The 25,585-nt window shown below is 39.1% G+C and overlaps 1 protein-coding gene across 3 annotated transcripts in view; it reads left to right on the plus strand.

Annotated features, from left to right (window-relative positions):
* The window catches only part of CRB1 (crumbs cell polarity complex component 1), a 102,951-nt gene that overhangs the window by 35,297 nt on the left and 42,069 nt on the right, over positions 1–25,585 (plus strand). For 2 of the 3 annotated variants that reach the window (XM_061465560.1, XM_061465558.1), the window contains exons 3-6: positions 2,873–3,068; positions 6,483–6,622; positions 7,889–8,071; positions 17,501–17,530. In XM_061465560.1, the coding sequence (XP_061321544.1) occupies positions 2,873–3,068; positions 6,483–6,622; positions 7,889–8,071; positions 17,501–17,530 (549 nt within the window). The remainder of the gene's footprint in view (positions 1–2,872; positions 3,069–6,482; positions 6,623–7,888; positions 8,072–17,500; positions 17,531–25,585) is intronic. The other variant, XM_061465559.1, reaches the window with a different exon arrangement.

The raw sequence follows: 25,585 nt of genomic DNA on the forward strand, positions 1-25,585 counted from the left end.
AAGATTAGCAGCGCACAGGTACATGCAAAGTGTGCTTGTTGCAGTTCGTAACTCCACGCTGCTGAAACCTTTGATTTGGTTTAGCCCTGCTGTTCTCCTGATTGTGTCTGCATAGTGCAGTGTTGCAAGACCTGTAACAGCTTACATCTGTGCATGGTGGTTAGCATAGGCCTGGGCTCAAAAAAGAGGAGCCTTGCTCCAAGAAACTGACCTCTTCACTCTGTCTAATTTCTGATGAACAATCTTCACATCCTTTCAAGGCTGGTGCCTAGAAAATAGCTGTCTGACACTTGATCCAGTCTATGGCACATAACATTACTGTATACAGATTGAGGAATTTGGGGACAGCACTACAGCACAGGAGAGCAGAAGGGGTGACCTGCATACCAATTTCCAGCTGTACTAAGAACATGCAGGTCCTCCTGGAACTACACTGAGCCTGCAAGCCCCTGGTATCTTTGACCAGAAGGTGATCTTACAATATACCTGTAGGCATGCAAGTTTGAAAGTATTTGCTGTATTTCATTCATCCTCGCCTCCATTTACTTTTTATTGACTGTGGCTGTACAAAAGTGCATAGTAGGATTCATTTGAAAAGCAAGCAGTATAAGAAATAATCTTAGTTCTTCAAAGAAACTGCAAAAGTTGTAAATAACAGTAATATCTACCTTCCCAGTCTTTCAATTCAAACCACCTGTGTGGTTTGAATTCCTACCTGCTGAAATACTCAGCCCGCTCTAGGACGGAAAGCCTTTGCTCTTGATGGTGTAGTCCCATGCAATAACTGTGGCAGGGCTGGTCGGTGCTCTTTTTCCTTTTTGGCATATGATAATTGGCATACAGCATATTTATGACAGAATGTTAGACTGAGGTGAAAATGCAGATCTAATCCTTTCATCTCTCTTTTTCACATACAAGAAAGCCTGACAGCAGATGCAGTAGAGGCTAAGGAAGGAATTTCCCCTGTTTGCATGGCATATCGAATTGGCTGGATGCATTATACAGAGAGAAGTTTCCTTCTGAGGCAACATTGCCAAAGGCAGGTTACTGGGCTTGATAGATTAAAGACATGAACCAAAACAACAACGCTATGTTCTCATGTTAATTGTCAGGCTGTTCTCAGGCCTGTAGTTTTAAATTTGGCTGAACCGAGGATCAGTTGAACAGGGCTTGTTTTGTCACATGATTTTTAGTGTTCGCAGTAAGCTGTTAACAAGCTCTGGCAGATTTACGGTCACTAGACATAATTCTGCAAACACATTGTTTATAATTACAGTGAATTCACAGGGCAATGACCACAGAGGGATTGCTTACTATATCTGGATATAATGTACATTACCATAAAGCCATAAGAAAGCGTTCCTGTGCTAGGGTCTCGTGATAGGCTCCCACTGAAAGTAGTGGCTAGCTGATCAGTGAACCTTAAACTGAAGGCATGGGATCATTGACTTCTCCCATCCAGTGTTCTATATGTAGTCTCAGGGAACTATAAAAATGTGTTGTCTGAAATTAGAGCAGTAGTATTTTTTGTTGCTGGAAAGATGAACTTGCACTTTAATGTTTAAATACAATGAAAAATATAAGTTAACGTGCTCCATTTTTTTTTTTTTCATTCTAAAATGTTTCCAGATATTTATCCTTAATATGGATTTAATTTTTTTTTTTTTTAAATAAAGATGCTACATTCGAAAAGGTCAAAATAAATTAGTAACTTAGTAAAAGTGCTAAGTATTAGCAATCTCAGTCAAGACTGTCAGAAAGATATTCCAAGTTAGAATGTACAAATCTCACAGCAGGACTGTGGCTGGCTAAAGCAGCATAAAGAAAGAATTAGAGGTGAGCTCTGAAATTAGTTATGAAGATAATACCCATAATCAAAACTTGGCTGTTGCCATCTTTTGAAAGCCTGCTCCATCGTCTTGTACTGAAAAATTCATCCTCCAAAGAAATTAAACCCATTCTCAGGGCTGCAGACTCTCTTTCAAGTAGAGAATTCCCCTGGAAACTATTTACAATACTACTGCTACCTTGGTAAGCCAAATAAAGATGGGGAAGTCCACATATATAATGAAGTTTCTTCATTATAATTTCCCATTTTGTGTCTGGGTTGTGGCAGATACTGTAGCTGTTAAAAGAAATTTGATTAGCGAATAAAAGTTATTACTTAAAAGTCACTTTATTACTCAAAACACTAAGTAGGTGCATAAGCATACAAACCCCTGATAGAAGCAAAGCAGGACCTGCAAGGCATTAATTATACATTTTTCTTAGTATTTCTTGGACTGTGCTAGAGATAAAAGGAGTGCAAATTTAACATGCAAACTATCCTAAATAGCTGTAATCTAATATTAAAACTGATAAAGGTCCAGCAGTTATCTCTGAAGAGCAGCTCCAAGATTTTGACCTGTTGCAAACACAGCATCGTAACCAACTTATTTACATGTAGCTAAATCTTAAAAGGCAATAAACTGCAGCTAAACAGACAGCTTCCCAATGAATTCAATTAACTCTGCAGCTTCAAACAGACTCTTCTGAGGTCATTAAATTACTAGTTATTTCTGTGTTTTATAAGACAGTAGCATGGTTTCAATAATCTGAACATTTTTTGTTCAGTTTCCGTGTTCAAGTTCACATAAAAAGTTGCTATTCTAACTATTCTTTTGCATAACAGCTGGCTTGTTCTTTTGTAAACTGCCAAACCCTGAAAAACTAGTCTTGCAGTACACATTGAGGAGAGCTGCCTTTCAAACATAAGCAATTGCTGAAGAAAGAAAGATTATGTGGATATTGTACTTAAAACGGTCCTTGCTGAGATCTTCAAAACTAGCTATCTCCTACATTTGGGGTTTGCTCATTTTCTTTGGTTTTGAAGGTACAAACTGTGAGCTGGAAATAGATGAGTGCTCGTCACAGCCATGCCTCAATGGCGCGACCTGCCATGATTCCATCAGGAGCTTTTCTTGCTCCTGTGCACCGGGCTTCCTCGGCGACCTCTGTGAAACCGACATCGATGAGTGTGTCAGCCAGCCATGCCTCAATGGGGGACAGTGCCTGGACAAGGCCAACGGGTATGTCTTCTACAGCTGGGTATCACTCGCGTGAGGTGCTATCAGCTCCTCTGTTCACAGATGAGAATGCTATGAGAGCCTGCACTGCCAGGTAGCTGATTTCACTTCAAATTGTGGATTTCACTCCTTGATCCTGCACCGATTTCAGTTTAAATTTGAAAAAGATTAAATAAAGCAAGTCTGGTCTCAGACCCAATAGGACAACAAAATATTTATGGCAAAGACTGACCAAGAAGTACATTTTTCACATTTATGCTTAAAAACATATGCAATGTGTTGTGTTTCTGGCTATGAGGATTGTCATTTAAAAGTGAATTCTTCTTCTAACACTTGTCAAACTTTATTTTCCAAGAGAGACGTGAGAGTGTATAAAATTGAATTTACCAACAGCAGCTGCCCACACTGACAGACAGAAGCATCAGAAAAGAGAGGCAGAGGAAAACTGTAGTAACCATAGTAATAGATACCATTAGGAAATGTGTCAGGAACTTTACAGGCATATAGGAAAACAGCTCATTATTCAAAACAACCTGCAGTCCATGGACAAAGAAGAAAAATTAAAGAGAATACAAGCCAATAGCAAAGTGAACTTCTCCACCTACTGTTAATAGCCTTACACAGAGGTCAGAGCACAGCCCAGGCAGCCAGAGCTCTGGCATTCATTCACCAGTAATGGCTTTAGATACTCAGCATGAGATTCCCAAACTGAAAATACATACATATAAGCTGAGTCGGAAAGTTTGTAAACGTATCCATGCAGGTGCTCCTCTCACCAGTATGATTTGTCCTCTGTTGTGTATTTTTCCGGTTTTTATAAAGCAGTTTTGAAGATCTTAGTTCCCCAAAAATCAGTCCAAAATTCACGGCAGCAAAAGGTGTGCTTGCCTTGAATGAGGGGGTTAAAAGATCGTGTTCTGGGAATGAGTACATTGTGTTGACATGGCACCAGCCTTGTGGAGCTCCTTTTCAGCAGCACTGAATGACTCTGAACAGGACAAAGCAATTTACTATTTTCCAGTGTAGCTAAAGCATGACAGCAGGGAGAGGGAGGTCACCTTGCACCAGACTAGTTCACAGCAGACACACTTAATAACCTGCGAGCCTTTTGAGGATACATGCATGAGGTGAGCAACCGGGATGCTCATTCAGGCCAGATTTAATCCTCATTTTTCTCCTAGTTTTTGAAGCTGAGGTACATGTAAAAGCAATTTTAATTGGCTTGTAATACTGCAGGATATCTGGAGAGCGATTGGAGCTCTTACTGCATTTGTTACATGATGAAAAGGGTTAGACAGCAAAGCAATTCAAAACCAAAGGGTGCCTAACAATTTCCTTTCTTTTGTGTGTTTTTCTGGGTTAAATGAAGAACTGTAGTCTTTAACTGTAGTTTCCTTTTCTGACTAATGCTGCGGTATAGCTGAGGCTTTTGTGTGTGTGCCATCAGCTCTCTCAGAAATGTGCAAGGTTTAGCACTAATAAAAACCATAAATACAAACACCAAAACAAATTCTCTCCCAAATTTCAGACTGATCTATCAGTGATGTTTCAGTAATTCAACAAAGTAGAACTTGCTCTCTTACAAAAAGAGATCACATTATTGGACATTTCTGATTTAAAATCAACAACTTACAGAAGTACGTTATTCGGACCTACGAAACCTGGTGTGCACAGGCACAGAGGATACCTCTGCATGCTCCAACTCTTTTTTTTTCATTGGAAATATTCCCAGGACCTTCAGTGTTCTTTTGATTGCATGGGAAAGAATACCTGCGTGTATTGCTTTCTGCGCACTGTGAGAACATCAAACAAGAAACCCCAGAATATGTTAGGTAGAGTATCTAAGAGTATTGCTGTTTGCTCTTACTAGAAGGTGGCATCTGCCTGTTCAGTCATAGCCTGCCCATAAGCAGGGCACCGTCCAGAATCCTTTAAGGTCCACAGCAATGTCAAACACGTAAAGATACCAGAGAGAAAAGGCACACAGGTGGGGCTTCACATTAATCAGCAAGTTGTGAATATTTCTAACTTCTCCATGATTCTGGACCAAAGGGAAAAAGAAGCTTGGACTAAGGCAGAAAAAAATCTTTCCCCACAAAGCTGAACAGCACCAAACTGAAGGCGCATAGAGGAAGTGTGTGAAAAATACAGCAGAAGAAAAGATTTCTGCTTTAAGAACATACCTTGGAATTAAAATTGTTTTTCTGATTCACATCTTCCTCATTACTTTTTATACCCTAAATTCAAATGCCACCTGGCCTAAGCCATCTCTGATTTTGATTTAAGAATAATCCATACTCTAGTAATAAACTGTCCTGCCAGAAATTTCTGCTTATGTACACTTAACCAGTGTAGTAAAACACTTACGCTTTTTGGTCTGTTAAACTGCATGAGTCAGTTCTCTGATGTTCTCTTATGGTCACCAGTTATGCTTTCTTTCCACATATTTATTCCAACTCTTAGGTATTAAGCACAGACATTATCAAATAAGTATACTTACCACTTGTTCAGCAAGATTCCCCATGATTTCAATTATACAATAACCACTGTATCATTTTAAAGCAATATAAGAATAATTTTTTGTTTCAAATCATTAAACAAAGATTAACCAGGCATACATATTTAACATTATTTTAATACAAAAACTTGTTGTTTCTTATGACACAAATAAGTTGACCTTACACCTTATGATCTAAGCATGTGAGTTATGTATTTTATATCTAGCTAGTTATAGCCAGTTCTCTTGAAAAATACCCACAAACAGAAACCCCAGACCTTACTGATTAACTGCACATTATTCATTTATATATACCAGTTAGTTTACTTCTAAACCCATCATAGTAACAATGCTATCAAAAAGAAGATTGGTTTACTGTTATTATTGGAAATATGAAGCAATTGACATCTTTGTTCTAACCTAACAATAAAATAGTGGTTTTCATCAAACAGAAAATATCACCTAGTCAAGAAACAGACAACGCCTGTTTCAATTTCTATCAGTCCAAGAGAAAAGAATACTAACACACTTTGTACCTCTCCCAGTTTCATTTTGTGGATAAGGTTAAGCCTACAAAAATCACATTGGAAATTGCAGAATTTTTTTTTCTCCAAAAATTTTTCAAAAGAAGAGAATAAAAAAAATAAAAATCAATAATTCTTAGAAAAAATAATCTGTCAAAACCAATTTGAATTCACAAGCAGGTTTTTTTCCCCAGACAAAACCACATATTTCAGGAAAAAGCTCATCGTTAATTCCCAATTTCTGCATTTTCTCCTGGAGCACCAGATGGTCTCGAGCCTGGACTCCACTGTACAAGCTGCTAGCCAAGACTACACAAGAAGCCTGTGCATGTTTGGGAACAAAGCCCAGACCTCCTCACTTCCAGTTAAGAGTGAACATTGCATTCTGTGTTGCAGGTACAGCTGTAACTGCACCGGCACTGGATTTATGGGCCTACACTGTGAGACCCTAACTCCTTTATGTTGGTCACAACCATGCTACAATAATGGCACTTGTGAGGACAACACTGACAATTACACATGCCATTGTTGGCCAGGTAGGCTCTAAGTTATTTAAATGCTCTCATTCCTTGTGTGGTAGATATAGCTTTTTCTGTTTGTTTTGTTTCGGTCTGAGTATTCTTTTTTGTCTAATACAATTAATGGTTGAAGCTACCTAATCTTAAAATACTCTATGGGCTTGTATTTAGATGGGCTTCACTCATCATGAGTCAGAGCCCTGTGGGTAAGTTGCTGTCTTTTTTCAGCTAAGGATTGTTTTCCCTGCACAGCAGAACTGGGCAAAACCAAAAGTGCCAGTATTAGGGAATCAAGATAGGAGACGAGTCAAAGTTGGAAGCCATCTCCTAGTTTCTTAATCTGTCAACCTGTGTGATACATTCATCACTGCTGCAGCTGACCCTTTTTTAGTCTTCATTAACATGACTTTTAAACCCACCTAAAAGCTCATGTTTCAATGCAAAATGTTGTTTGTTTATGAATAAAACTTAAGCTAGGTGTTACACTCGGAAACTAGTCTCCTTCAGCACTGCAAGTTCTTGCGTCTAGCAGTGTAGGGTGAAACATGCTGGCCTGTGTTCTCCTCTACCAGCAATGTTTTCATATCCAGCTGTTTGCGAAAAGGCTCCCACATCCCCATTGCAGACACAGAACCTGAGTTCTCGAGAGGCTTTGTGAGTCTTCCAGCACATGGACTAACTTCAAGAAGTCTCTCTATAACATTTAACATCTGCATCCTTACTGAGGATGCAGGAGCACAGCTCACTGTGAGGAGTTAATACCACAGTGTTCTTGGACTACACAGTTCTTGGTGCATTAGGAATGGCAGAACCCTTAGCATTTTCCGGAAACTGGGGAGTTAAGTGGCACTTCAAACTCCAGGTAAAGCACTTTATGAAAACCTTAAGTTATACTCTCCGACCTCCTCTTTCATAGGCAGGTGGTGCAGAAAAGAAAGAAAACTTTACAAAGCCTGAGACCATATCTACACCACAATGCAGGGGCTTGTTATCCACGTGGATTCCACATTACTTCCAAAAAACACCCCTGAAGTCTGTACGGCACAGCAAAGCTCAGCTACATAATGCAGAATAGCCATAGCAATATCCTGCTGCTGAGCCCTGGCAGAGAGCTGCAAGGAAATGTTCACACCTTCAAGAAGCAGAGGAAATCTTTTAGCACATGACAAATTCTGAAACCAAGCATTTCTGATATTCACAATATATATTCAGAATAGCATTTTTGTGTCTGGAATGAATGAAGAGCACATTAATTGAATGCCTTCCCCTCATGGCTCTTGGCAGGCTATGTGGGTTCCCGCTGCGAGGAGGACATCGAGGAATGCAGCAGCAGCCCCTGCCTCCCTGGGGGTGACTGTGTGGAGCGCTCCTGGACCCACTACTATGGGAGCATCCCAGGCCTGCCGCCAGCCTTCAGCTACGACCAGGCTGAGGGGTACATCTGTAGCTGCAGGCCAGGCTTTACCGGTAAGATTCCTTCTGGGAAAGCTTAGGAAGTGACCTACTGCAGTATTCTGTTGTTTAGGCCAGGCTATAAATAAATCTTTCAAATAAGCTCTGTGTTTTAAGGTGCCATAGTGTGAAGGGTCCCTCTGGTGGTCACTACGGACGCGTTTCGTAGGGATTTGTATGGGATAAAGGGAGCTGGGTGCACAAGTTACAAACATGACAAGGGAGCAGCAGCTGGGTACGGTCCCTAAGGCAGCCCAGGCGGGAGAGAGACGTGGTTTCTTTCATCACTTTGTCCACAAAGCCTCACTGTTCATAACCACATTTGCTCAAACAACGCATAAGCTTCAGTTGGCAGGTGTGCTATCATGAGTTTGAAATTCACTGTGCACACGTATTCTATTACATGGATGACAACCATGAATAATAAATGAGAGTATCTTCATTAAATGGCCATGAAGAAACAAACACTCTTAAGATTTTGGTGTTTCTGTCTATACAATCCTTTAATAATTCTACACAGCAGCAAGGGGAATGGCAGGAACACTTCATCTGAACACAGGGCAGCATTTTGTATAAATATAGTAGTGTAGCGTGTCAGTGCTATTTTACAGCTTAAGAGAAAAATAATTTTAGGTTGTGTACATAGCTGTGTTCTTAAGGGGGAAAAAGCCTTGCCAAATTACAGATAACCATAATCCTTAAAAAGATGTATTGAGATTTGCATTTGACACAGCCACAGACGAGTTTGGATTGCACACTTCTGGGTCTACAGCATTTTTCTATCAACTCCATTCTCTTGTTCTTTCTAAAGGAAAAAATAACTAATAGCTGAATTCATTTTACCAGCCCTCAGTTTCTTATCCATTTCACCTGCTGAGCAGCTTATAAACTTTCTTGTGCTTTCCAGCGAGTTGCATGACTGATGCCTGCCATGTATCAGGTGCAAAAGTATATGGAGACCACAACTTTCACTTGGAATTCCCAATTTATTTTTCCTTAAAGTGGCGATAAGACTTCTTCCTTTCGTCCCATCCTTTCCCCTTAACTGTCCTTCCCTATTCTGTCACTAAGTGTTGCTGTTGTTCTTTTTGTTCTGCCTAAGAGAGTGTACTATGAGGCTTCTGCTAAGGCTTGCAAAGTTACCCAGACTGTCCTAATCACCCTTACCTCTTCACTTGCCACGTCTTTCTGGTTGCTTCCTTCCAGTAATGTCCACCTCTCAAGTTTCTTTTGCCTCCCCTCTTGCCCTAGCTTTAAAACATCTGTGCTCTGTGAGACAGCCCAGACAGTGATTCCTTTTTTAATCATCATCTTTTATCCTGTCATTTCCTTATCAGTTGCCTTCACCTGGCTTATTTGCCTGATTTGAGTTGTGATTCAGCTGGTTTCATTCACATGGATGACTTTCCTATTCCCCAGTGAGTACACAGAGTCTCTAACACTGAAAAAAGTACCAGAATACATTTAAATCAATTATTCCTAAACATTTCAATAGATAAGCTCCTCAACCACAATGCAGAAATCTCCAAAACATGACTGAGAGAAGTCTTAGAGACCCTGAAATTTCTGCTGACTTCATATGCAAATTATATTAAAGTCTTTAACACCTTATGTAAGTTTAGTTATTACATTCCTGTAGGATTATATTATATAGCATGTCTATAACTATACATACATAACTTTCATTAGAAAAAAATCACAAAATAGGTCTACTAACCAAACAGCGTACTCAGACAACTGGAGGCAGGAAGAACATAATCTTTAACAAAGATGGTTGTAAAAGCTGCATGTGAAATGTCATTCAGTAGCATGCTACAAAATAATGGCACAACAAGGTTAATCTGGCTGCTTTTGTCAGCTCCTTCCCTGCCTTTGTTTTTCAGCATGGCCTAAATTTTAAACTCTTCTTTTTGTTGGCCTGTGTGAGGTACAACGCTGTCAAGCAATTCACATGTTTATTGAGAACACAGCAGGATTACTCTGACTGGCACCTAGCATCCTAGTCTCCCAGGATTTGCTCTAACAGCCTTTAGGTACAATGCAGCCGTCCTCTCCAGTCACCCCAGTAATACTCTGCATTTTTCTTTAGCCCTTCTCCCAGGTAATCTGGAAGTAGAAAATGCTCAAAATGAGCCTCAGCCTCCTTGCGTATCAGAAACATACACACAAAAAGCCTAAAGGGTGGAGTGGAAAATTCAATTCTCATGGTGATAAGTAATTTCTCCAACTATAGCCAAGTTCATGATACATACACCACATGTTCTAATGGGAATTAAAGATGATTAGAGCTGGTAGCAGGCAGTATGATTCAAGGCAGCAGATGAATTGCTGATCAGGATCCCTCACTATATGGGTGCTTATCTAATGTATATGAACCAAGAGACACCTGGAAAAAAGGTCAGATCCTTTCATTCTGTATCAGTACAATTCACTGACAGCTGAATTTCTGTGGCTGTAGGTCAGGAGTTCTTTGAGCCTTAACACCTGAACAGTTGTGCTTTAGACATAAAATCTCAGATTCCTATTGAAGCAGGGCAAAGATTTTCTTTCATAAGTCATATTCAGTAATTTATTGTGCCTCTTTCCTCAGTAAAGCATTCACAGAATATTATACTTCACTGTTCAGGGTAATACAAAGAAATAATAATCTACATACCCTACATTGTGAGGGCCTGATCCAAAAGCCATTGAAATCGATGGAAAGATGTCATTAAGTTGAGGATGGCTGCCAATTTTTAACAAGCATAGAATGGTATCTTTGAACTTAATGGATAAAATTGCAAATGCATTACTGTAATTCAACTGAAAAACTGAAAATACCTGCCTTTTGGACTACAGTCTTAATCCCAAGGGCAGTAGATAGTGGAGCCTAAATACACGCCTATGTCAGGATAAAATACTTCCCCACCCAGCTGTGAGAAACGAGTAAGTATTATCTGGCAGTATCTTGTCATAAATAGTGATTTTTCAGGTGACTTGAAAAACAGTCACTGGCCATAATAAAAGTCTTGGAAGGAACAAATCTGCAACAAATTTACACAATTGAATTCTTCAAAATAAAAAGCAAAAACATCAGTCTGGAGACTTCATCCCAGCTAGAAACTCTTTGAGGCCATTCGATAGAGGCCATATCATAGATAAAAAATTTCTGCACAGATTCTACAAAGGGTTAAATTCTTCAGCTCCCTATTAAAACAAAAGTTTCTGGGATACTCAGGTTTCAAGCGGTCTCGGTACTTCTGCAGTAGCAAGCCCTAGGTTTTTTATATTACCTTGGTTTGCTGTCCCCTCCCCAGCACAACAGCACTTTTAATAAATTGGGCTTTCATTGAAAGGGCTTGTGATTTGTTACTGCTAGCTAAAGGCAGTACTTACCCTGGAACTGCATCCCTTCATACCATGGATATATTGTATAGCTCTAGCACTGCACATTTTTTAAAAAGACTGTTATTTGAAAGGTTAAACTTTTCACTTTGCTCATGAAAACATGTGGGAAAGGAGGAGGAGGGTAGAGCTATGCATTTGGTAGTGACTCATTTCACCAGGTTGTAATAAACTTAACACCATGTCAAAATTAAAGAGCTTCTGAACTTACAAGGTCTATCAAGTGACACATTCCAGGGCTGAACTGAGCCAAGGAGCAGTGAGTGTGGAAGGCAGGTGGCTCCTGCTCCCTGTGCCTTGAAAGCCATGCTGCCCATGCTCCCCAGGGGTGTGCGACAGTACTGCTGGCAGGAATGAAGATCATCCATTTTGTTTCAGCAGAATGATTGGAAGAGGAGCAGAGCCCACCAACCTATTTGTAGGCAGAGTGCCTGCTGCCTGCTGACATGCAGACGAGTGCTGGCTGCTGAGGACCTTTTTACTTCTGGTGTTGTTATCTGATATGTGCCAGCTGTGCCATCAGCACTGCTGCTTGCTTTGGCATTATGAATCCCTAAGTGTTCTTGGCCTTTTCATTTATTTGTCTTGTTTTCTGGTTTTCCCTTTTAAATTTCTTTGGCCCTTTTCCCAGCCTGTTGGACTGCTGCAAGAGAAAATGATCAGACTGGTTTCGTATGTGTACTGAATTCCTGGCATATGCACGGGGGAAAGAAACTGTCTCCTGGAGCCAGAAGATAGGCAGATAAATGGCCAGTATGAGAGAGTACTGAACACTCAACTAAAGAAAACCTCAGCCCAGATACTGAGCTGTGAACATCATGGGACCGGTTCCAAACCATTTGGACTTTCATTCTGCACTTAAGCCAGGGTGAAAGAAACACAGACGCATCCAGGCAATTGTGCTTCCATTTCTCTGCACATCTTTAGATTCTGCAATAGGCAGACCACCCAGCAGATGACAGGCTAGACTGTCTCAGCCAGGCATATTCCCCTCCCCTGGTCTGTGGCAGTATATACAGACATAGGTATTATTTATGAGTAATGGGTAGGATGGGTAAGATAGTAGGCACAGTATCAGTAACTTGGGAAGCTTAAAATACATGCATATATTTTTGGTTTCTTTATTTCTCAAATTCCCTTCTTAACCAGCAGTTAATGATCACAGAGCTGCCATCTTTCTTAGGTACATAAAGTGATGTCAGTCTTGCAAAAAATGAATCAAACAGATGAATAGAAGAGTTCTCATCTTATACCCAAACTCCAAATATATTTTTTCTTTTATTTCCTCATCTGTCCTTCAGCTGTTCACACCATGGTAGTCAATCTTTCCTCTGTTATACCAGGTTAATTCACTTTATTGCATGGCTTGTCATCACAGTTTAAAAGGTTATTTTCTCTTGATTCTGAGACCCTGTTCTGGGAAAGAATAAGGGCAAAAAGGAGGAGATACAGAGAGAAAATGCAGTTTTTAAATTAAGAACATTTTAAGGGCACCGCTCATTTTTTCAGTAGGACTCGGGCTTCTCCCACAGGCAAAGCAGGGACTCAAATTCAACATTAACAGGTCTGGAGGTACTGTTAGCTAATAATTATTCCCGCAGGAACAAAGGTTCAAAAAGTAAAATGCTGCTGCTGTCAAGCACCAGTCAAGGTTAGCTGGTTTAAGGAGAAAATCCAATACATGTGTGAATCACTGAAAAACAGAATTAGGACTTGATGTATATATAGTCTTCTTACCACTCCGTCACTGCAGAGAAGTTGTAATGGGAATGCAAACATACACCTTTCCTGCCTAAATTCAATTCACAATTGGTAGAGGGTCCCCTTTACACTGTTGGTTTGCTGTGAAAGATTCCCTTACAAAATCAACTTTGTGGTGCTGGGCAGTTGTGCAGCAAAACATTAAAAATTGTTGCTATTTTCTGAACATGGGGAAGAAGTTACTGCTTTCCTAGAGATATTTCTACAGTGCTGCCTTATCTCTGTTCCAGAATCCGTGATCTCCTTATACTCTTATGTTCAAAAGCACAGGGAGGGGAGGGGGAGATCTCTCTCTGCTCCGAGCCAGTCTCTGGCAGCTCCAGTATTACAAGACCAGCTTAGGCAGGGCTGTACCAACACAGGATGCCCTGAGGGCCTGGAAGGCGCTTGCTGCTGTAAAAGCACTTACACAAAAAAAAGACAATTAGCACTTTTTCCACCTCTACTAAAGCCTCTGATCTTGAAAGAACATTGGAGAGGCTTTTAATGATTCTATTCCCTAACGCTGTTTAACATTTCTTCAACTGCTAATCATCCTGGTAAGGAGATGTTCTCGTTGTCATCAGAATTGGTTCCTTCTCAGTCTTCCCCATCTCCTCTACTTTTGTCACGGAGTTCTTTCTTCTCTTTTTTTCTGAAGTTTTGGTCAGGCTATTCTCTCGGAATGGCAGAATGTACCCTTTAGCCCTGCTCTGTAGACTACTCCAGGGAAAGAGGCAAACAGCTTTGCAGACTCCGAGAATGCAGCATGCTCACTAGATTCTTGCTTGTCTCTTTACCCACTGTTGATCAAACTGCTTTCTTTGCAAGAAGCACTACTTATTTCTCATATGCTTAGCTCCCAAATAAAATCATTGTTAAGTTAGTCTAACCAGTCCTTCTCTGAATACCCTTTCTCCTCCAGAAGCAAAGGTGAGGTTGAATTCAGAACTGGCACAGTCTGTGCTGTAATGGACATATAGAATCATGGAATAGAATCATAGAATAGTTAGGGTTGGAAAGGACCTTAAGTTCATCAAGTTCCAGCCCCCCTGCCGTGGGCAGGGACACCTCACACTAAACCAAAGGCTTGTCCAACCTGGTTTTGAACACCGCCAGGGATGGAGCATTCACAACCTCCCTGGGCAACCCATTCCAGTGTCTCACCACCCTATCAGGAAAGAATTTCCTCCTAATATCCAATCTAAACTTCCCCTGTTTAAGTTTTAACCCATTACCCCTTGTCTTCTGAAGGAAGCATACCTCAGAACACTGATGGAAGAACTGCCATTAGGCTGTATCTGGAAAAATTCATGAATTTGTCATTCCTGTATCAGTTTCCATTACAGAACGATGGGACATTTCTATTTAACTTCTACTGCAGGTAGTGCTCCTCTTCAACCACTGTAAGAAACACCATTTAGTGCAAGAAAGTGTAATTTTTACATTCTTCAGCCACATAAATCACCACAGCAGCTAATACTGGCTTGAGTTATTTGTGGCAGCTCTTTCCTTTACAGCTTATATCTTGCGATACTTTGTGAGATCCTAATAGCATTTTTTGCAAAAATTAATCTTATGACTTAGTTTGCCTCCCTGCATGCAAGAGCAGTTGTTTAAATGCACCAATTCCAGTTGTAATGGTTACCTAGTGTTTATCACTAAGCAATTATGATTTAGTGGGAGCACTTCAGAAAACAGCAGCATGTATCTGTAACCAATATTGCTACAACTTGATAATCTTTCTGTATGTACCACAATATTCTGCAGTTTGGGTTTCGATTCACTAAAATCTGACCATTTCATGAAAACAAGCAAATTCAGTTACATATCGCCACTGTGAAGTATGTCTTTTCCCCTCTTCAGAAAGACCGAAGATTAAAGTCCAGTATGATGATGAGGTATGACATTACCTTTTGAAGAGTGGAGTCTCGCAACAGCCCATGTATTTGTACAACATTACCAGATCCAATTACCTTATTTAATGTACTCCAAGTAGAGACTGATACAATTTCAGATCCTAGGTACAAAATATGAACCAAGCAGTGCACTAACTATGCAGCGGACTCCTTTTAATGAAATAAAATTTGAATTTATTGAAAACTTCAGCTTGTCTCTATTATTCCTATTGTGCAAGGGAACCTTTTGACAGAAGATGACTTTTACTGACAGTGACAATCTACATTAAAATTTTGTGAAAGCTGAACCATGATCATTAAGAAAGGAGCCCTTGGGCTTTCCATGGCAATGCTTTACAGAATTAACCCCCGGACCTGAAAATCTGTTTTCAACCCTGAAAATTATACTTGAGGCCCTAATATATTTATATATATTTTTTTTATGAAAAATATGCATTACATGAAAATTATCTCTCCTCTTCTTGGTGCAAGTTTCACTGAAAACACAGAAGCCACAGACATGACTACTGCATTATTCAGCACCAGAAAATGCCCAAATGTAAAGTTGTTTGGGTTTTTTTTTGAGTTATAAATATATGAGATTAAAACAGTAGGAAGCATCTACCAATATTATTTTCAAAACATATATAGATTCTTATGCTTTAAAATCTGACAGCTGACCCATCATTACTATGATGTATTTACCCTAGTTACACTGATATGTTAAGTTGTACAATGTAGTCCTCTGTGATTGACAGAGCCTGCAAGCAGTGGATATTTTGAATCTGGCACATCTCTCTGTGTTAAACCATGTTGCACACACTTTTTAGCATGAAAAGCTTTTATCCTTGAAGGGAAGGAGGAGGGGATGAATGGCTTTCAATCCATCTTGCAAGACACAGGCAGATAATGTCCTAAGATTTAAGGAATCTGTAAGTCCAGTGCCTGTCAGAAAGTGCTTAAAAAAACGGGGAAAAATAATAATAAAAAAAGACAGTTGTTTATTATTTGGCAGCAAGAATAACGCTTTTCAAGCATCTATTATTTTCCTGTCAAATATTCCTGGTGGGTCATTCCCTCATATGATCGACTACTTGTTAAAACTAGTCTAAATATGCAGTAAGAATTTTACTTCTGGGGCTCTCTTCAGGCTCTGTCTACTTACCTTTTTGATTTCTTTCTTAATACTGTGAATAAACTTTTCCTAGCCTTTTTAATTGGCATGCCTCAGATACTTATAGTCTCCTACAACCCAGTTTTATCACCTCTTGGTTGAGCTCATGAACCCGCTCAGTTCCATCTTTGCCTATTGAAGAATCTCTCTGGCCTTTTAATTTCTTGCTTGGTTTGTCAGCCCAGCAGCATGCTGGATCCAAACAGAAGACTCATTTTGCATTACTCTTCCTGTTGTTGAAAAACTAGTAATCTTCATCTCCCTTATATAAACAGAAAATGCTATGCACCTCCTGATATATATTCTGATGTAAATTCTACATGGCTAGCACACCCTGGCATTACGCATAATCCAGTATGTTTCCTATATGCTTTTCTTGCATATACACGTTCACTCAGTGGCAAAGACAACCACTAGTGAAAGCAAAGTTTAAAGTGTGGTCTAAGCGATAACCATACACAAACCCTGGAGAAATCAAAGCTATCGCACATACTAAACTGACAGCAGAACTTTGCTCATCTCCTTAAGAATTTGATTGACCATCTCAGGAGCTACTTTACAGCATATGCTTTTGAGCATTGTATTGCATAAGCCTACATCATTCTGGTCGATTTACAGCCAAATGGCAAAGTCAAGCAGATGCACAACTTTTCCCCAAACAGAAATGAACTTTCTTTAAATCTACACATTGTACATTTTTCATTAATCTGGATGAAGTACTTAACAAGTAGACAGTAAAGAGAAGACCTGTGTTATGGGACTAATATATTACACTTCCTCAATGCATTCTAATTTATGGAATATTTAAGGTCAAAAGTCAAGTGATAAACAAAATGACCCAATTTAATAGTTTAATGCTTTACTCAACAGATGATTTTGAAAACAGCCTTAATAATCTTACCATTGTGAACCCCATTAAAATACAGTTTACTGGAAATACAGTAAATTATACAACCAAACAAACAAACATTTAAGAGGCATTCTCTTTTCCCCCAGTAACAGAGGAACTTAGAAGTGGCACTGCAGAAGCTGAAGGAGTTCAGTCAGAAATAACACATGGACAAGTAGTTCTGAACCATATGCACGTATGTCTAAGAGTGTGTACACACATACATATGCGTTAATACACTTATATATAAGCACATACATAATAGCTGCTTCAGGGTACCTTTTTGGTCTGCTAATAGGAAGCCTTTCTTTGATCACCCATTAGAAAGGTCTACAACTTTCATCTTTTCTATTTTGAAGTGCACAGTTTTCTGGCTGGATTGTTTTGTGGTAAGAATGAAAGATTTGTCTTTATTTCTTTCTGCGAGATTTGTGGTATGCCATGCATAAGCTTGTTAATAAGCAGAGTTTATGTCATTCTTCATTACTAATTAATTATTTTAATTGCATGGCTCTGACAGTAGGACATGTGTGATGTTTGCATGCCAAACCTGTATATATTTTTTATGAAAGCAATATTGGCCTATATTCAGGTAAGAAGTCAAGATGCATGAGTAAAGTTACTTAAGATGAAAGTATGCAGGCTGCTATCTTGCTATGGCATCAAAATGAATGGTATAATGCCATTCATCACTTGATTCTTGTAGAGGTTACAGTTTTTATGTAGTTTAGCTACTCTGTTTTCATGATCACAGATTTTAATATTCCTTTGAAATAAATACCCTTTCTCACATATAAACTTCCCCAAATAAGCCACAACAGTGGGGTAACATTCTTGTTCATCCTTGGTAAAGGGCTTTACTTGGTAAAATTCTATTCGTATTACACCTCCAGAAAAAGTATAAGCTGCCCTAATATGTGAAAATGTGCAATTTGCTTGAACTAGCATCAGCATTCTGGTACCAGCGGGGCTCTGAAAGATATAAACGCTTAAGAGAATTAAAAGTTCTCTGTACTCCTTCTGCACCTATTAGCCAGTAGAGGGAGCATGCAACATTGTCAATGTATATCGTCTGCTACACGTTAGAAAAATCTAGTTTTAGCTGATATTTCAGCACCATCTGAACTGCAAGATGCTATTTCTCAAAGGTTTTGTGATGAACAATGTTTGCTAGCCCAAATTCTTAACATCATTTTTTAGCTTTTGCACCACTGTTTGATTAACAGAATCGTCCATGAGGAGCTCAGGGATATTGGTCTTTGGCCAGTCATGCAAGGACCACTCAGGGCTGAAAGAGCTATGGGAAAAACAAGCACTACAGTTTTAAGTACAAAAGAATGATTTGATGATCCAGATAACGGCTATTTCTACTTAAAAATCTGTTAGCGCCTTGGAGGCTTGGCTTTCATATAAGAATAACACCATTTTCCATCCCAAAGTATTGGGTTTTACTGACTATTTCAGTGGCCTGCTGGTGGAGCTATTGGGGTGAAAGGAAGCAGAGGAATTCCAGTCCTGCTAAAGACTGAGCATCCACAGTGAATTTTGCACGCCTGCTTAACAAAAAATGTTTGACCCAAGCATTGTGCAAAATACTCTTGTTTTCCTCTTGACTCTTAAAATACCAGCAAAGGACTATTGTAGACCCTTACATAAGGTTCCCATAATGCCAGTGGCATAAATGAAATCAGTTTTTAAAGCATAAAAAGCACCTCATCTAGGCTCAGAAATGTCAGTAGTAATTACAAACTTTGTTTTCAAGTATAATCAATTCTTTATTTATGGTGTGAAATGTTTTTTACCCTTTTGAACTTTTGCTATTCTAAGCCAAGCAATATTGTTGGCATGTTCCTTTAAAAATAATTGCTTCTGGACTGAGAAATTGAATGTCAAGTTCCAACTTGATATAAATTAAATGGGTTACATTAATAGTCTGGGCCGTGGTAGAAGTGAGTGTTTTGATTCTGGGTTTCACTTCAGGACATGACCTCTTGATCACACAGGTCAGCACAGATGGGAAATATTGAAGGGATACCTGAGGTTGACGTAGGGAAGAAAGTACTGATGTATCACAAACTGTCTGATCCATTAAACAGAAGAAATGTCAGACTCCACTGAGGGTAAAGCTTAGTTGTCATAGGTCATTATGCTTTTCAAAAAGAAGTGAAAAGAGTAGAAGGAAAATCACAATGATGGAAATCCTCAGGGCTGTCATGTACACACAATCTTCTAAACCTTCTTGAATTAACACCGCCAAGCCTATGTACAGGAGGAACAGAGTAAAGAATCCGAATATTCTTAACTTTTACAGTACAAGTCTCAGATTTCCCACCTTTACCTGTTATAAAGGATATTTAACATACAGCATTTTATATTTAAGAGCAGGGTATCTCTACAGCTGAGCCTCATAGTTAAGTGATCAGGTCTTAAGAAGAATTGCACGCATGAGAGCAATCATGTTTGCAGATCAGGCAATACATGGCTCTTAAAGGGGAAGGAAGGGTGAATCGGAGAGAAGTTTAAATGTGGAGTTTTTTTCTTTGAAATATTACTGCCTGCCTTTACAATTTCATTTCAAATTCATTTCAACTTCTGAGCAACCCCAGCTCTCAGCTTCTCCTGATTTTCCAAACCCTTCATTATCTTCATGGCCCGTTGTTGGACCTGCTCCAGTACGTTCACTTCTTTCTTGTACCTGAGGAGCCCAGACATGGTCCTCATGTGGTTTTATTGTGCTGAGTAGAGGTGAAGAGTCACCTCCCTTGACCTCCTGACAACAAGCAGCATGCTTCTTAATACAGCCCAGAAGGCTGTTGGACCTCTTTGCTGCAAGGGCGCGCTGATGGCTCATGTCCAGCTTGTTCACCACCATGGCAAAGCTGCTTTCCAGCCATCTGGTCCCCAGAGGATGGGGTTATTTGTCCCAAGGTACAGGGCTTTGCAAATCCGCTTGCAGAACTTCATGAGATTCATGAAGGTTGCCTATTCCTCCAGCCTGTTGAGATCTCTCTGGCAGCACAGCTCTTCCAACTTTGTATACAGAAATGCGTACATATATAGAATTCCAATTTTAATTGTTAAAAAATAACAATAATTAAAAAAATCACTTTCATGCCATTGTTGTATTGTACTCAGTTTTCTAGCTCATTGGCAATTAATTGTCACTGATGAGTCCCAGGTCTAAGGTCTCTTCTAGGACATAAAGAGTATGTTTAGACACTAAGTAATAAAAATAAGCTGGTAAAGCGAGCACCAAAATTAATTTTATGTGATATACTACATAAAAGCTCTTACATGAATTATTCCCTGTAGCATCTAGCTCTTAATTATTCACTGTTTGCTAATAGGATGAAAAGTGATAAAGCCTTGTATTTTTATGTCTGCTCATTTGCACCGTTTGAAATAAACTCTGAGGTGACTATAATAAAGCAGAATCTGCCTCTTGTTTAGGTACCTGGGCTGACATTTTCTGGTTCAAGGAGAATTTCAAAGTTAAGCTAACCTTTTACTGATCACCTGAGTGCTGGGCCCTTTAAAAGAAATGATTTTGAATTAAATTAGAGAAGGACTTCTGCTGATTGTGTAAGGAGAACCAGATTAACCACTCTTTCTCTGGCTGATAATGAACTTTGCATTTTCAATAAACAATCTCAGAGAGAAGAAAAAAAGCCTAGTATAGACAGCTAATTTATGCTAATAATTAACTGCTAGAAATAGATTTGGTGGAACTGATTCAGATTGCTCTCCCACTGTTGTAATTCTTTGAGTCTGGCTGTGTTAAAACAAGGCATTATTACAGAAAATCATAATAATCAATACAATTATGGCTGTAGTCAGTCCTATGGGCACTGTTTTTTCTTAACAGAGAGAGTTCAGAATCTGTCATTAGGCCTGTTTGTGGGGCCAGAACAACATGATAAATCACTACCTATAGTAATAAATAAACTGTTTAAATGCTGGACTGTGAACATGTCTCCACGGCTACAGAAGTTAACTGCAGCACATAAAGACATATAAAAAATAGATTTAATGTAGCTATTTGTCTAAAACTTACCCAGGAAATCCCCCAATAAGACATCCAGCACACCATAGCAAGCACACGCAATCTCAGCTGAAGTCCAGGCTATCCCATTGCCATTGGCGTCGTTATATGTCCTAGCCAAAGTGAAACTAGTTTGGGTCTCATGCTTCCCAGCTTCAAGATGCATTAAACATATGACACCTTAGGTAAACAAAGCCATTGTTTAGATGAGTTTTCATACTGTAAAAGAACTTAGATTGTAGGGAATGAAATGAATGCTGCTGCTGAAGTGAATAGAGGCAAGATCTGTCATTCCCATTGATAAAGAACTGGACTGAAAGATCACAGTCCAAAGTCTAAGGTCTTTTGCAGCTACATCTGCTCTATAGCAAGTCACAGCTATTTGCGCAGGAAAGAAAACACACACTAGGTAGAGTAATTGCTTTAAAAAATACATTGTAGAAGTGAATAGTTCAGGGTAGAAGACTTTTTCCCCCCTGTATTTAAAGTGATAATAAATTATATACAAATATATACTGTAGGAATAGAGAAGTGTAATTTTACACAGCATAAATACAGATCATATTCATGCTATTTATACAGCTATGCTACGCACAGCTCAAAATACATGCAACAAAAACATGTTACGTGTGTTCACACATTCGTATGTTCTATTTTTCTATTTTTGGGTCTCAATTCTCAGTTAAGCTGTATAAGCCCCATTAAAACTATGATTTTCTAGCTTACTGGCTTTTTCAGTTTGTTTCAATATGGACTGACAGTGAAGTTGTGTAAATACAGTCATTTTTGTATGTTGCAGAGATTCACACTGGTTTTAACAAAATTAGAAAATCTTGCAAATGACTGCCATTTTTCAAAGCACGGTTTCCAGGGCAGTAGCTGTTTCACACTAGACAGCACAGTCGCTCTGCTTGCCTACCTCAGTTAAAACAAATCGGAAGCAGCCAATAAGAGACAAAGTAGAAAATCCCTTTTAGGGGAGGCTAGACACAGCATACATATCTCAATGGATGTGCTCATCAACAGCAAGCACAGTTTTAAAGCCCTTAAGTGTTTGTAGGACTGAAAATTAATTTGTTTTCCAATTCCAAAGTGAGTCATATGCTCCAAACAGATTTTCAAGTCAATGAAACATGACCTTGTATGATCTAATTAAGCAACTCAAAGGTATTGGTTGTTTTAAGATCCCTCTGGATATACTTGAGTTCAAATGCACACACATCATCTGTATGTACAAGCTCATAAATCTACAAAAAATGCAAATCAGATCATTAATGCTTGGAATTTGACAGTCTTGCCACAGTTCTCTAAAAGGTAAAACATGAAAAAGTCCTGAATAATATATACTTTTATTTTTTTTATGACTTAGCACACGCAGAGTACAAAAATGTACTGGAAGCAGACCACCAAATACCTCTCTTTGGCTTGCAAATATCTGGTCCATAATCAGGTATAAACAAATCAAATTCTCTGAAACCCACTATTCCAATTTCTTGTCTGGAAGATGTCTCAACCCTTTGAGTGCATTGGAACAGATGATGACCTTTGAAGGTCCCTTTCCACCTACCTTTTTCTGTGACTCTATCTTAATTTTCTACATTTTGTGAATTGACTCCTCTGCTCCACCACACACAATTACCATTATTTAGTTGCAAAAAATTCTATGAGTTTTTTCTTTTTTTTTTCCTATTTTTCCCCCAAGTCTTTTGTCTTTGTCATTGTTCCTGTGGTCTCCTTGCTCCATTTCAATTTTACCTCAGACCTCTGTGTAGACCTAATCCCTGATCTGTAGTCTTTATAAGCATCCCTCACATTTCCTGTGTAGATTATTGGTCATACACATATATACCCACTCCTCTTGCTGTCCATAGATGCCTGTGTGTCTAACAAGAATGTTGTCTCAAATGCCAACATAAGTATCTTTTGGGGTATCTCTGTATTTCCATTTCCTTTTTCCTTTTCACATTTTTCTCCACTTGTTCAACTGTTCAATCTCCAAAATCTTCCCTGCTATTTTCTTTTCTTTCTTAAGGGTATCCTTCATAAATCACCTTTATCCACTTTAATCTGACATACCCTGTAATTGTGCTCTCCCTTCTCTCATCAACCCTTTTTAGCTCATATCAACAATGTGGCCATACCTAAATTTCATAGCATAGTTCATGCAGCCAGAAAACCCACTGTAGAAGGATGCTGCCTGGGAAAACTAGGCTGCCACCATTTGATTTGCTTTCTTACCTCCATCAACAGCAGCTGTCTCTTTCACTATATATAAAGCTGACTCTAGAAGTAGGGAAATGAAAGGAAAATGAGTGCCATGCAGGGACATATTTCTTCACCAAGTTTTTCTTTACTCCAGATTCAGACCCTAATCCTACAATTGGATCCACATGGCTGGCTGTGTTAATCAAAATATGGGATGAAGGTGTAGGCTACAAGCAACAGTTTTGCCGTGCTGCCCTTCCAGGACATGGCCCCTTGCCATTCACAGACTATATGTGTCTGACCTCTGGCTGCGCCCCTCACACAAGTTTGCCAAAGGAGCACTCACAGTCTGCAGAGCAGGCCTGTGAAAAAGGCTGGCTGATCAACCCAGAAGCTGAAACCAATGCTTAGCTCTGTGGGCTGTTTCCAATATTTATAAAATAAAATAAACACACCAGATCTCACTAAACAACTAATCACCTACAGCATGTACGTGGGTTTCTTTCTTTCTTTCTTATGAAAACGATTTTAGGTGTGACAAAACATGTGAAACAAGTGGAAAAACATTTCCAAGTACTTTTGCTCTCAGAAAAGGTTTAATGATTGAAGAGATTAAGGGATTGGGGTTTTTTTACTGCTTTAAAAAAATCAATTTTTCCTGAAAATTTGAACTGGTCTATGAAGCTTCAGGCCAGCAACATTAAAAAAGATTGAGTTACAGCATGCCATTCTGAATGTAGCACGTTATGAATTCCATATCCCTCAGCTAGAGTGACATATTTAATGATTAAGCCAAGTCATTCAACTCTCTGGTTTAACTTTTTTTCCTAGCCAGTATTAACTTTATACGTACAATTCAAATGGCAAGAGGAAAAATAACAGAACAGTAACTTGCCTGCAATAAAGGAATAACTAGCAAGGTCTTACAACTTTACAAAATCAGAGTTCTGTTAGAAAGGTATCATGTGCTAATTAGCCCAATGTTAGTAAATGCTTGCTATCGTACTATTTTAAAGCAAACAATTTTCCATGTGTTCCAGCTCTGCCCTATATTCCGTCCTTCATTTTACATGAGCTTTTCCAGCTAAGACAGCAACAAAAATTGCCATGCCAGATCAGATCGCTGGTCACATTAACCTCAATACCCAGTATAAGCTGGTCCTTTACTTAAATAAAATAGGAGAAAAAATATCCATTTAAATACCTCTCTCTTGCTCTGCACTGATGCACAAAGAGTAAAATCTCCTTCCTGACCTCCATGACAACTGATTTACACCCAGAAGCATTAGTTTTAATTACAATGACATAGAAATAGTCAATTTATTTCCTTGCGCTTACTCACTCATGAACGTGCATTTCCTCCTTCCAGCACAGAGTAATTATCTCTTTGCAATTATCAGCACAGATGTGGCAAATTTAGAATTTTCATGACTGTCTGCTAATACCTGGAGTCTTGAAGAATAGACGCTCTGCCACATCTTTCCAACAGCCTCAGGATTAATGACCCCCCTTGAAAAAAGCTGTTTCTGCCTGAGGTATGATTCTGTAAACAGACACACTAAAAATGTAGAGTATAGGAGGAGGAAGCGTTATTGCAAACTCTTTGTCTTCCGTAAGGTGTGTTCTAAAGGGTATGCTACAGTTTGAGTTTCTCCAAGGTTTAATCCTACATGCATTTTATACCTGTACGTGTACAGGCACATATATGTGCATGTAGAGCATGACACATCTACAGCTCAGTTGCTGGCAATTGTTTTAGTCAAGGAAATAACAGAAATATGAAAAAAAAAATTGGAAGGGACAGACATGCCGGTATCCTTTGGGTCATCTGTGTGTCCAAGACAGGAGCAACTGATTCATGTCACACTGCACTTGTGTCTCTAATCTATTTTTAAGGATCAAATCTAGACCTTATGGCTCTCAGTGGGTATCTTGTGCCAAGGCACTGTTGCCTTAGTATCATTAGAAATGTTTTCCTAAAGTGTGGATCTTTCTCAGTGTGGGTCAAACCCATAACTTCTTCACTTGCTTACTATGATCTCAGTGACCAGCAGTATTCCTGCTAAAGCTGACCTAGGCTTTGTAAACTGGAACTATTGCACCACCTGATTGCTGGTTATTCCAGCCTGAGACCATAGAAACTGAATGAGTCCTTCCAGAACTGAATACATTATTTTCAGATAATTTTTCCAATTTC

This window comes from Pezoporus flaviventris, unplaced genomic scaffold (genome assembly GCF_033815535.1).
Source record: "Pezoporus flaviventris isolate CSIRO_AGI_PZ_B2104156 unplaced genomic scaffold, CSIRO_AGI_Pfla_v1 ptg000040l, whole genome shotgun sequence".
NCBI classification, from domain to species: domain Eukaryota; kingdom Metazoa; phylum Chordata; class Aves; order Psittaciformes; family Psittacidae; genus Pezoporus; species Pezoporus flaviventris.